We start from the raw sequence: 13,805 nt of genomic DNA, 5'->3' as shown, positions 1-13,805 counted from the left end.
CGTCTGTCCTTCCTGCTCGCTGCAACTGTCCCACCGATGTCAGTTTTATGCAGAGAAACCGGGAGCGAGTTGTCTCGGAGGCGACATGTGGAATTTAACTATTAATATTTTAAATGTAATTTAATATTATAACTAGTTGCTATTTAATGCATCAGATTCCTCCTGTAAAGCTTATCCCACTTTATTAAAGAATGCAGGTAGTGGGACAAGCTGTGACTTGCCTGCGACCGGGGTAATAGCGTTTTGTCTACACCACCATGTAGTTCAGTACGGGGAGCATGAAGGCTTGATTTTACAGGGGATGAAATTATTTTTGTTGCAGAAGTGCCCAAATTATGCCGGATGGAGGCTGATGGAGGACCTTGCAGGAGTCATCTAAAAAGATACGCCTTTAACTTGAGCTCGATGAGGTGTGAGGAGTTCATCTATGGTGGCTGTTACGGGAATGGCAACAACTTCAGAGATTTGCAGTCTTGTGTGGACCACTGTCTGCCAGAGAAAAGTAATGGTTGCTCCAAATTTTTAATAAAATAGATGGTTTGAAAGCGATATGAAGATGATATTTTATTTGATATTTTCCTCTGGGTACCCATACAGTGGTATTTTTTAAGACTTCTGTGAAGCGGATGTTTATATTGTCTGCAGACTTTCATGTGTCACTTGTCTCAGCTGTTACTGAAAGAGCAAAAATGCTGTGTTAGTGTAATATTGTGACCTTAAATATGCCCACAGCTACACGCAACCGATCTCTTGACTTCTAGAGAGCTGTACATGTGTAATCTGAAGGGAGCTAAGGTTGGAGATCTGTGTTGAGGCAGATGTATGAGACATTGTGGCAGTCACGTTCAGGGCAGTGATATCCTATTATAAAGTGGAAGTGCCTTTCTAAAATTCAGGCCTGAGAGATGGTATTAGGTGGCTTGGGTTTTTTGCACTCACCAGCTCAACTGATAAAAGTTTTTTGCCTGACATGACTTTTCACTGTCTCTCCATACAAGCTTTAAAGAAGAGAGGTGGTGATTATGAGCAGGTGACTATAGCTAAGTGTTGTCATAAACAGCAGGTTAATATCCACTGCCAGATAGGATCTTTGAAGAAGAGAGATCTACAAGAATGTGTAAAAGCTGTCACTGCCTAAGCTTTATTAGTGCTTGATGAGACAGTTATTTTTGGCTGATGACAGATTGTCAGCATTTTGATAGGTGAATGCAGAATTATTTTTAATTTCTCTGTTGCACATCCAATAAATTGATAGAAGGTCTCTAGCAAGAAAAGTAAAATTTTATTGAGGCAAAATGAAACATGATTCTTGTGAGGAAAGTGGTGGGTTTTGTACTTTTTTGCTGCAAGCAGGCAGGATTTGCTGGCAAAATCATAGCAAGGATAGACAAAATAGTGCCTTTTTCCTCTATAGAGGTAGTTCTACTGGAATTACTATATGTATATGGAATAAGACTTCTGGCCAGACTATGTAAATATCTCAGCTGTTGTATGTATGGCACCACAAATGGGGAAATCTGATGAATTTCACTTGTGGGATAGTAATCCTATTTTCTGGGACTGTCTGTTGCTTTCTCAAATTCATAACTCACAGGAATAAGATGTAGTAAGTCTCTGAAGTCATCGGTAACAGTCATGTCAGTTCAATAGGAACAAGAGCTGTTTAGCCACAAAATTTATTGCAGGGTAAATTTTAAGAAGCCAGGCATTGAGGTTACATTTACGTAATTTTTCTTTCTCTCTCTTTTTTCCCTTTCTTTTTTTTCAAGCTGGTCCCTTGCTATGCTATAGCCCAAAGGATGAAGGATTGTGTTCTTCTTCTGTTCCTCGCTATTACTATGACACCAAGACTAAATCATGTAAGGAGTTCAAATATACCGGCTGTGGTGGAAATGCCAATAACTTTGTTACTGAAACGGATTGCTACAATGTCTGCAGAAAAGGTAAGATTTTTTTGTATTTTGTCAGCCGCAAGCAGAAAAAGCAATCCGAATACTCACCTTGCCTTATTACAAGTGTGTGGGTTTTGCATTTTGGACTCCATGTTTTCAAAGGCAGGGAAAACTGAGATGCAACACTAAATCCTTCTGACAAGAACAGAGTGATGCGAGGTGGTTACACCATTTTTGAATGAAACGTAGAGAAGGGCACACAAAAAGACTAATTAACTTACTAGAGCCCACAAGGAATCAGTCTTTAAACTGTTCAGTACCAGCATGAACACTAATTAAGGTCTCATTTTCCTCCAGGTATTTTAAAGTAGGATTAAAGTAAGTTGTGAAATCAAGTTACTTTTTTCCTTCGCATTTTCAGCAGTTACCATCCTCCCTCGATTCCCTGCTGCCTGTTCCCATTTCCCTTTTCCATCACTAAAGAGTACTGCCTATTCAGTTGTGCTGAGTCAACTGTTTCTGTGGCTGTGGGGGGGAAGGGTTGAGAATGATAATTGATTTTTCTTAATGGTTTTATTCAAATCAGCTACTGGCTGTGCTTGTAAGTCAAAACAGTCGTGCTTTTACCTGCAGTCCTATGTTCATACCTGCTATTGCAAGTTTTAATACTCTAGTTTAATTCATTTGATATGTTAATCAATGAGAGAGAGAAAAGCATAATTATATGTTGATCCCCAGAGCACTCGCGAAGCAGACACAGCACAATATTTAAAAAATTGATATTAATGGGAAAAAAAATTAAGGCTGTATCTAACATGTACATCGACTTTGGGGAAAAAAAAAGCCAAAAAGTAGCTCTTATTTAAACATGAGATACGCACAAGGTCCAAGTACTTCAGTATTTAAGATGCGTAGTCAGAAGGCTTAAGTCAGGAGATGATTCTTCAGTTCTGGGCTGGAAATCCAGGGCTGGGGCAAGGGTTGCACCCCAAGAACAGTCCTCAGAAGTAAAAATATTGTCTGCCAGTTAGTCATGGCAGTAATATTTCTGTGGATGACAAGTCTGAGTGTGTCTCTGCCATTCTCGTATTATAAGAGAGTCTTTAATAGCATGCTAAGTCTATCTGAGATGCTTGTGATTATCTAATTTGCATCTATTACTACCTGGGAAATGGTAGGGCCAGGCTCCAGCCTAAGTGCGCAAGGAGAGGAGGAAGGAAACTGCCTCTGCAGCGTCTCGCCTCCACGCTCTGCCCCTGCCCACACCCAGCCAGAGCCACCTGGGGGTTCTCCCTTCCTCTTTTTGTGGAAGAAAGAAGTAAGGAAATGCTGTCTGTCTCGTAACTAGAGCACCAGATAGCCAAACGTAAAGGATCGGTTATAAGCTTTTTCACTAACATGGATTTCACAATTCAGTAAGGCTTGGTACAACCAAAGCCCATAGTTAAGGGCATAATTAGTGCTAATTAAAGTTGTGCTATACATATTCATTTCTATAGCTTGGGAGTGTACAGCAACATTAAGCAAATCTTTAAGGCAAACTTAAGCCACTCCTCCTCTCCCGCTCCCATAATTCCCTCCCCAGCATCTTTCCTGTTACCTTTTGGAGTCTCAAGTTGAATTCAGTTGACCTTCCCTGTGCAAATATGCAACTGCTGTTTGAATTGATCTATAGCTTTTGGAGTGAAAAGGTTTCTGATTCATTTCAATAAAGAAGCTTATATTGGAAAAGAAAATAAATACGTTGGGGTGACAGCGAAAGGATTGAGAACTGGCCACGGGGACTCTGCCTGCGGGTAAACAGGTGGCATAAAGACAAAAGATTTTCAGTCAGGTTTGCAAAGTACTTGTTTTCTGAACTGCATTCACACATTGCATGCGGCCTTTGTAAGCATTCCTGGAGATAACCCCGACTGCCTCTGGCCACTCTGCAGCTTCTGTGTGAAACCCAGTTCTGTGCAGAAACCCAGATCATTTTACCTTTTCATCTCCCACAAGCACTGGTTATATTTTAGACTTTGCCCCAGTGTTGCTCAGAGAAATGTAGTAATAGTTGTTTTTTTTTTTTTTTTGCAGATAGAGCAATGTGTTTACTTCCATTCTGCTGTCACTGCAGGACAGCTAGAAAAGGCTTTGATGCTTGCTTAGGAAAAGAGCAGCAAAGTAGGGCTCCGGTGCCAAAGGCGGACACATTGGAGACCTTACAGTGTGTGAGAATAGGGTGTCCAGAATGCATTTTACAGTTTCTAATATGTTTGTTATTATTGGATCAACTGCTTAATCAGCATAACATGAAAAAAAAAAACCCAAACAATAGAGAGTAGTAACAGTTTTGTCATACTGTTTCCCTAACTGCTTCCTTTGTTTTCTTAGCAGGGACTCAGAAACCAAGAATCAACAAGCCAACGAATGTATTCCGCAGAAAAATTATTAGAAAACTGATTAAAAAACCTCAGTCGTACAACCCAAAGTCTTAAAGCTGATGTGCACTTGGGTGTTTGAAACACATTCTTTTGATTCCACTTTCTTCTTTTGTAAGATAGTTTCCACACAGTTTTGTACACCGATAACAGTTCTGTCTTTCAGAACTGCTTTTTATTTCCAACTTACTTTTTATAAAGAACTGCATTTAATAGAAGAAGAATGAACCTAAGTTTGGTTCTTCTGCTCTGTTGTCTTTGCAGTAATACTTTGGCAAAGCCAGGTATTTAGATTTCCATGTTTTTATGGGGGAATGTTACTACTGCCTTGGGAGAATATTTCAGCTGTTACAAATCAATTAAGATCTGAAAAATCAATCGTCTTTTAGTATAACTAAGGAGAGTACAAAGCTAAATCTCTACCATGGATTTTTTTTGGCATCCTCTGCTTGCCAAAGAAAAGGAACCTTTCAAAAGTGTGTTCAGAGGTTTATTGCCCTGCCATTTTACATACTTTGGCGCTATCGTTTAAGTAGACCGTCCTTTACAGTTACGTTCATAGTCAAGGCTTTCAGAAGCCTTCATAACAGTAAAAGAAGTATAAACTTAAATCTGGTTCATTCCACAAGAGAAAACTGGGAGTAGAGATACTGTGATAAACACTCTGACAAAGGCAATGAATAAGCTACTTGAGTATTAAAATGAAAATATAGCCATTACTTCCTCATGACATTTGAAATTTCTGCTAAGTTACACTCCAGATCGTCGTATGGCATAAATCAGCATATTTTTATTGATTTCAATGGAGCTACACTGATTACATCTGCTGAGGATCTTGATATTTGTGTTTATGCAGTGGCTGTTAAAGCAGAAAAGCAGAAGCTTCTGCAAATCTCATGTAATCCCTTTTTTGAGGCACTATTGTATTTCTTGTGGTAGATTATGCCTATGGTGATATTATTGCACCTTCTCTTATGTTTTGTATTTGAGCCATGTCTGAATTTCAGTTAATTTCACCTACAATATTTTCTAAATATGAATTCATAAGTAATGTTAATAAAATGTTTTTGGGAAAAAAAAGGAGAGCTTGTTCTGTCATATGCTTCTGTTAATTATCCTGAATTAGTTGTATACACCAATATGTGTAATGGAACCTATTATTTACTAACTATGACTCTAGCAGAGTTTAGTTGTCTCTTAAATCATTTCCTTATGCTGAGGTCTTTATTTAAAGAAAGCCAGTAAATTGCATTGATGTCATTCATCCCCAGCAGTTTTTATGGCTCAGCTGGCTCTCCCTAAAGAGCTGCTCTCAAAGGGGTGCTTAGTTAAGCTGATTGTCTGCTGCTGGGTCTCCTGTTTGATGTTCCACTATCTGAAGAGCTTTTGTGTGGGTAGTGGACTGTTTGCTTGAAATGACATTGGCTTTCCGTTAGAAAATTTCAGGTGTGTGCTTTATCCCCATTTCGGAGAGGGAACGTGATGGGAAAACTACTTAAGATTTGTTTTTCTTACAGATTTTTCTCTCACTGCTGGATTTTCAATTAAAGCGGTCAGCTGTGCTTGCCGTAGTCTTTCTACCACTCCGTTTCTGCTTCTTGATCTCAAAACCCCTTCTTATTTTAATTAATCTATCGCTTAGTGCAGACGAATGAGCACACTCTGACAGAAAATTGCAGGTAACTAGTGACACAGTTTTGAGTGTTTGTCCCATACCAAACCTCTTCTCTGGTAACCAGCCTTCAAACAGAAACGGGGCCAGTCTAACCTCCCTGGGGGAGGCAGGGCACCCTACCCATGGACACTGCCCATGTCCCTTCCCTCGGGCTGTCAGTTTTGGCCATGCTGCTTAGAGCAGCAGCCCAGGGTGTCCCTCTGAATATGTTTTTTCATACCTAGCGCTATCATTTGGGGCACCCCAGCTGCATTTCTTGCAGATTTCTGACCATGGCTTAAAAGAACACAAGCCCGTTTCGGAAGTCAAAGTTCAATTTAAACACTGTTTTTAACCATAGAGGAGGGCCGTTTTTTTAACAGCATCACTGTGGGGTATATAGTCTCTGGTAACGTGTTTAAGAAATGGACTATTGCTCCTTACCTCTCTGGTCTTTGACTTTTATAGGAGTGTCTTGGGGTGGGATACAAAAGTGGACCTGGGATTTAGAGGGAGCCCAAAATCTGAGAGCAGCTCCATCTCACTTTACTTTTTGGTTTCAGAATTGGGTGCCTGGTCACACATCACGACATATCCTGGGCAATGCGATACCCAGATAGTGTCCTGGAAGGGATCCAAGAGTTAATCTTCTGCTCATGCCCCCTCAGAGGCTCAGCGAGAGCTTTCTTGACGGACTGGGCTCCATCCAGGAGGCAGGAGTGGCCGCTGCAGCCCTTTGTAATGCAGCTGCTCCATATGCTCTTTCTTTTCTTGCATAAAAACATAATTCAAAGTCCAAGGGCTTACTGCTAGGGTACACAGTGAAAAATCAGAGGCTTGGGTTTTAATCCCTTATCTACCTGATATCACACAGAAATTTAACCTAAACCATCCATAATTCTTGCAGGGTTTCCTAGTGAGCAGGCTGTGGAGTATTCTGGAGGATTGGAGGGGTAAAAGGAAGGGGGGAGGCCATGGAAGTTTCTTTCAGTCCCTTAGTGAAGCTATTCCACTTTGTATAAATTGTACCTTCTTTCCAGGTAAATGCCTTAATCTCTCTTTTTTTTTTTTTTTAGCTACAAAGAATTTCAGCTGCCACTGTGCTGCTTTGCTTCACGTTCTTACATTACTCTAATATCCCTCCAGACTCCTGTGGCTTTGACTAATCTAAATAATTCTCTATCATCTACAGCGTTTTATATGACTCATGACTTACTTCCTTTTTCAGTTTGCTGATGAAACAGCACTGGCCCAAGGTTGGGTCAACTGTTAGCATTTTGCCACGTTGAAAATTAATGCAGCCCATACCATCCTGCAAATTAACTTTTATTATAGTAGCCAGTGTCCAGCAGCTGGTATCGTGTGTCACAGCGCCAATTTCTACTGCAGAGGAGGGAAGCAGTGATTATAATCGGTTGGGTTCAGCTTGTCTTGCATAGGCAAACTGCCACTGAAACTCCTGACTAGTGATTTGCATGGGACAGTCATACCTGCCGCTGAACAGTGGTTGCTGAAATAGGCAATGACTAAACTCCATTGCAAATAACAGCACTGCTCTTTAACTTTCCATTGCAACCCATAATTCCAGTTCTTTTCTTAGTGGCATCTTGTGAAGAACTATATCAAAGACTATACAAATGAAAATGATTCTTCATCCTTAGCCTGTGGCAACACTCAGGGAATTGCTTTGTAAAGTATTTCAAGAGTTGGAGAGGGGCTTCATCTTTATATTTCAGTGGAATTTTAACTATCAAAAATAGAAAAGAAAAAAAATCCATGTGGAAAGATGTAATTTTTTTATTGATAATCTAAATGATGGCAAGGAAAATTTCACCACATCTATTTTAACAGTGATTGGCCCCAATAAAAGACTTTCTCGCAATTCCATACTTCAGGAGCAAAACGGCAATGAGTTTGGATTGTATCCCTGGAGTCGGATTTCTGACTGCCAGAGATGTCTCTGGTCCTCTATTGATTCTTGTCATCTGAGGAGGTGGAAAACACAGAACATTTATTTAAAAAAGAAAAATCGGTTGCTAGACACAATGGGCCACATAAAAAAAAAAAATTACTGAAGTTGTGTCTCAGCTCACAGGTGAAAGATTGTGTCCCCAAACTTGAAGTCAGCTATCCCGCTGAGGGCAGCAGTTCTGGGTCCAGGCAGTGACAAGAAATCTGTTCTTCTGGATAAATGCAGTCCAGCTATGGTTATGTAAATCTGGAAGAACCACATTGCGGATGTGCCAGAATTATTATGCATTTACATTAGTGTTACTGAAAGCAAAATCTGTCTCATTATCTTTCTAGAAACCTTTTTATTATTCTACATAACTGTCACTGGTGATACTTAGAGCAGAGATACTTGCTTCTAGCCTAATTTTACAGTGTATGGTGGTCCTGTACAGTAATGTCTATCATCTGATAAATTACTTCATTGCTGAGAGAAGGGGTGTTAATGATAGTGTATAAAACCTAATGAACAGCAATGATATTAAAAAAACCTATGTAAACAAGATGCATAAAAGCATGCTGTTTGAGGTATTAGCAACTGATGTGATCATGAGCTGTGATTTCCAAACAAATGCCAGAGCGATGAGCATTCCCAGCTCATGTCTGAACTATTCATAAGAGAGAGATAGTTTAGGCAAGTTAAAGACTAATTTATGAAGTGTAAAGCATTGTATCTATTGTGTGGGAATAAAACAAGTCCCTTTTAATGGAGGTTCCCTTTATACTGGCAGCACTGACCATAATTTCAAATGAATACGGACAAAATGGATGCTCTTCCAGACACAGCTGGTTAGGTGCCTAATGGCTTTTGTGTGAAGGGTTTTAAATGCAGTTTGAACTCAAAATACATCACATTGTCTCACTTGGTGGGGCCGAACTTCAAGCTGGTGAGCATATAGTAATATTAAGCCTTATTTTTTCTCATGCTAAATCCTCATTAAAGGCCTTAATATATTAACTACACATTAAATTCTTTCATATAAGTGCCAGCTGAATTGCAAGGTTTTTGCTCAGTGAGCTTTCTTGGAGGCTTACTACCTTAAAGCAAGTGTGCAGCATCTTTTCTAAGAGGACAATGAGTGATTAAACTTTCATATAAGTGCCAGCTGAATTGCAAGGTTTTTGCTCAGTGAGCTTTCTTGGAGGCTTACTACCTTAAGCAAGTGTGCAGCATCTTTTCAAAGAGGACAATGCGTGATTAAAATTTTTAAAGCTTAGCGTGAAATGCAGTAATAAAACTCAGAGTAACTAATAAATGCATGTGAACGCTATTCTCTATGGGTTATTTTTCTCTATGTGTGGGAAGCAAGATAAAGAGGATAGATTATACTAATAATAGCTATTTAAAGAGTCAAGAGAGTAAAGGGTGAAAAATATACCTCATTATCAAACAAGGAAAAAGCTTTCCATCATCATAATAGTTTTCAACAATGAGAAATCTTGAGTTTTGCTGATGTTAAAAAAGAATACTTTATAAAAATACCTCCAGTAGAAAGTAGTGAGACTAGGAAGACTTTTTTTCCTCTCTAAAAGTGAGAGGGAAGTCTGCTGAGAAAAACAATGACGACGAATGGTATTTATTACTCTGTCATGGATCCAGGCTGCTGCACTGGAGCACGAGGAGCCCGTACAGTTCTGCTGTGCCAGGCGGAGGGACTCTGCCATGAGTCCAACAAGACCTGGAGTGAGTCCCAACACTTTGATAATCTCCTTTAAGTGCAGAAACGTGATCTGCATAGAGCAGCGTTCTCCTGCAGCAGTACCTGTGTCTGCTTTACCTGAGCTCTTCTTTGGCAATTTTCATCAGTGGGTGCAAGCAAATAAACAAAGGCTAAGCAAAAAATTTCCAACCTTTATTTCAATGCCCACATAGTTGCTGGATGTACGATGTGAAAGATTGCATGATCTGGTGGGGCGATAGGTTCCTTTCAGGTGGGAAAGGAAACTAACTCATTTCTTTACTCCAATATGTCTCCAGACAGGATTAGGACCAAAACTGCTACGAAGCCTATTGTATAAAAACACTGGAAAGTATCTGGTTTAATATTAAAGGCATTTCCTTGATCAGGTTTTATCAGGGTTTGTTCCTTCCAATTTTTTCAAGACTCTTCTTTTAAAATCTAAAGCAATATTCAGATAAATAGAAATCAGTTTATGTTGAAGGAAGAGTTCTTAATCTCCTTAGTTTGGCTTAAAGTCATTGGATAGCTTGGATATTCTTCCTTCTGATATATTATATGTTAGTGGACACCTATTCTAAGTGTCACTTTTGTACTGGCAATTGAACTGGGTTCCTTAACTGATCTCATAATAGCAATTTTGCATCCTTCTAGTATGAATTAATCTAAGCGGTAGTAAAATAAAACTGTACAGTATGAATCACCATAAGTTCTAGTTCTCATTGAACTGTTCAAAGCCACAAACACCTGAAAAAAGTAAATGTGTCACTGAAGTAGAGCTCGTCTCATTTTGTTTTTCAATTTTGTATTTTCTTTTTAAAACTTAGACCAAAAAAAGATTACAGACTGTACTCCACAGTTATGCTGATGGAAAACTGCTCTTGATCTCCAGATATACAATAAAGAAGCTCTTTCCAAGCCCATTGCAATGGAGCTGACAGAGAATCATCCAACTCTTTATTGCCTCATTTTTGAAGAGACACCTGTAGTTAATATTTCTATCCCCAACAGACAGAATTATACCTTTCAACGTGATAGTGAGCACTCAGTAGCATTTAGGATTGAGGTTTTCTTCTTTAAAAAGCTCATTTTATTTTATTTTTTCTGAGTTTGTCACTGAAGCGTCCTGAAGCCTTTCTCATTTCAGCCGGAAAGGTGTTAGGGACGACCGTGCTGAGTCTTGGCTGCAGAGGGTGAGGCTCTGGATCTCAGAGCCACAAAACGCCCTCGAACTGCTTATTGCTGAAACCCTCAGCCCTGGGAAGAAACCACTGAGAAACAGCTCAGATGGCTCCGTGGAGAGAAAAGAAGTAGGACATATCTTAAGCACTTGAGAAAGATAAGGCAGGGGAAAATAAAATAGTCACAGCTCTTGCAGGCTCCTTCCCGGTCACGAGAGACATTTTTTGCAAGTCGTGCAGTGATGTCCATTCCCTGGCTGGGGAAGCCTAGGCTGGAAGGAGAAGGGGGGAGCCTTCCCTGGCTCTCTGCACTCTCTGCTGCTTTGCCCTGGTGACCAGCCTCTGCCCGCACCGTGCTCCCGCAACAGCCAGGAAACACCGGACCTGACCGCGCTCTCGGTGTTTATTAGCAGGGGCTGGACCAGATGACCTCTGAGCTCCTTTCAGCTCAAATTTTCTGTGACTGTCTTAAGTAATGTTGGAAATGCAAATTAGTTTTCTGAGGACATCACAGAAAAACTAAGGATCCGAATGAGTCCATCCTCCTGGGGCACTTCCCATTGCCATTACCTGGGGAAATCCCTATTCCTGGTGCAAGTCACAGCCCATGCTGGGAGCTTCGCTTCAGTTTGGGGAGGGCGTCTGTTCCAGTGCTGTGCAGAGTTACGGGCAGCTCAGTGCTGGGGACATGGGCTGAGAGTTACAGAGCAAGAGGAGCAGGGCATGGGGAGGGACACAGCGCCGAGCCCATCACTCTGGGTGGGAATGGGGAGGCGGCTATGGGGAGAGGGAGAGCAGAAGTGAGCGGGGGGGCTCTCACCATGCGACCTGGCCTGCTGGGGTGCTGAGGCTGGCGACGGAGCCCTCCTTCCCTGCCCCTTCCAGCAAATCCATCCCACTGCCTTTTCTGTACACTATGCTCTATGGTCAAAGCAGAATATTTTATTCTAAGGAACAATATTGATTTACATCCTTTGAGCACTAAATGATAAACTTGTTGGCCACACGTCATATTACAGCACTGTCATACACCAGCTAATGTACAAAAAGTAAAAGAAAAAATTCAGCTATCTGGCCTCTCAGGTGGGAGCATACAGTATTAATAGAGCTTTGAAATGCATCACTGTACTCTGCAAAAGCCTAAAAGTAGTATTTTTCTCCTTTCAACATCCAAAACCATAAAATGATGACTATTTTGTTTTCCAGCTGACGCAATAAATCTCAGCAGCACTGGAGTGAGTGCTCCATAACGCACACCAAAACACGACCTCGAGATTTTTGCAACTGCTGAATGACTGTGACAGCTCTTCCTCTATTTTATTGCATTCAAACTAAGCTGATGTGAAGAGAAATTGCGATACGTAACTAAATACATAGCTAGCAATGGTATGCATTATTGGTAGCACTCATTCACTGTTGTCAAACCTATTCCTATTCTCTTACAGACACTTGTATAGTCACGCTCCGACTCAATCTTTCTGTGCGTTTTGTCTGCTAATTTCCATTTAACAGTCAGTCAACCTTCAAGAAAAATGGTTATTTTCCTAATCAACAGGTATGGGAACTCTGTCTTGTCTCAGAGAGACCTTATTGGGTATGTTTGGTCTGTACAATGTCCCCTTTACTAGTAATGCAGATTTTGCAGTCTGTACTTTGGACTCTGTCATTTCCTCAGTTTCAGTAATGAAGGAGAACCAAGGGGAGGTTGTTGGGGAAGGAGCTGCACATCCTGTATCCGTACAGAGAGTGTTTGTACGGCTGAAGGTGAAAACAGAAGGGATCAGGAAACAAAGACCACATTTACAACGGTGTTTGATTTGTGGGATTTTAATAAATGACTAGCTACCTAACTCCTCTTGATAGAGTGGGAATTTCCCAGGGACTTTTAAAAAGTGTCTAGGGCACCTTGTCTCTGTCCTTGGATATTTATCTCTATCTTTATTTATTGAGGTAAATATCTTTGAAAATCTGGCTCCACCTCTCATTTTCAAAATGATTGAAGACCAGATGGTTTATGTTTCATGCAAATTGTCCTGCTCAGAATCGCACACTTTGGCATTGCCTAACACTTTCCCTTCTCATGTGCCAAGTGCCAGGATCCCACCATGCAGTGCTCAGTGGGCTAGGTGACCAAGAAAAGGATGTGCAGAATTTGGCCCATTAGGCGGGCAGCTGTCTAGAACAGGAAAACTGAAAAACAGGAAAAGAAGTGAAAAGGCATGCACACATGTAAATCCCCGACTTGGTGCAGCTGCTGAATTGGCCAGAAATTAGTGTCTCCCTCTATGCAGAATCCAGGGCCAGATCCCAATCCATGCTGCCTTCTGCCTTTGAACCAACAAATTTGGGTCAGTGCATTTTGTAATATTAGGAGTTGCCCAAAATTTAATTAATTTGAATGAAGACAAAAAAAGAGTAGAATTTCCATAAATGCTGCACTATGAGAAGATATCAAGATGTGAACCATCCCTGGTTTCAGTTTTGCAAACCAGAAACCTGTCTGGCATTTTGCACAATCAAAACCACACCCTTTTCCATTCAGCTCTGATTTATTAACCAGAAAGCTCTCATATCATTCCCTCTTTCCACAGTTGCTGCTACTATCTACAGTTTCAGATAACATGAAAGAAAGCTTGCTGTGCCAAAGATGGCAGTGACTATAATTTTCATTTTTTAACACAGTTATCATTTTCACATTTCTACTTTCTGTGTTTTCCAGTTCTGAAATGAATCATACATATAAAAAAATAAAAAGCCTTCATATTAAATTGGTCTCAGAACATTAAGAAAAAACATCCACCGCACCCTGTGATTAATTCATTAATCCATCTTTCAAAACAAGTAATCTAATTAGCTTGCAAACAAGAACATGACGCATACGTGGCTCTTCAAATAGTGTTGACATACTGAATAGTTCAGATTCCTGCGATATCCAGCCTTTCACTTGCTGCTTCCAGTTCCAATAAGAC

General features: G+C 40.4%; 1 protein-coding gene across 1 annotated transcript; it reads left to right on the top strand.

The window, feature by feature from the left end:
* Nucleotides 1-361: 361 nt before the first annotated feature.
* Nucleotides 362-4,686, top strand: LOC104072009 (kunitz-type serine protease inhibitor Vur-KIn-like). Its single transcript, XM_009586473.1, has 3 exons — nucleotides 362-502; nucleotides 1,770-1,943; nucleotides 4,266-4,686. The coding sequence occupies exons 1-3, from the start codon at nucleotides 406-408 to the stop codon at nucleotides 4,367-4,369; spliced, it is 375 nt and encodes a 124-aa protein (XP_009584768.1). The 5' UTR covers nucleotides 362-405; the 3' UTR covers nucleotides 4,370-4,686.
* Nucleotides 4,687-13,805: the final 9,119 nt, after the last annotated feature.

Source organism: Fulmarus glacialis, unplaced genomic scaffold (genome assembly GCF_000690835.1).
Source record: "Fulmarus glacialis isolate BGI_N327 unplaced genomic scaffold, ASM69083v1 scaffold11001, whole genome shotgun sequence".
Classification (NCBI taxonomy): Eukaryota; Metazoa; Chordata; class Aves; order Procellariiformes; family Procellariidae; genus Fulmarus; species Fulmarus glacialis.
This window is presented reverse-complemented; position numbering and strand designations above follow the sequence as displayed.

What these genes read in the sequence shown, in the direction of transcription:
- LOC104072009 (XM_009586473.1), top strand. Translation starts at nt 406, where the DNA reads ATGAGGTGTGAGGAGTTCATCTATGGTGGCTGTTACGGGAATGGCAAC. An exon ending in CCACTGTCTGCCAGAGAAAA is followed by an intron (nt 503 to 1,769) that starts GTAATGGTTGCT and finishes TTTTTTTTCAAG; the next exon opens with CTGGTCCCTTGCTATGCTAT. An exon ending in CTACAATGTCTGCAGAAAAG is followed by an intron (nt 1,944 to 4,265) that starts GTAAGATTTTTT and finishes TTGTTTTCTTAG; the next exon opens with CAGGGACTCAGAAACCAAGA.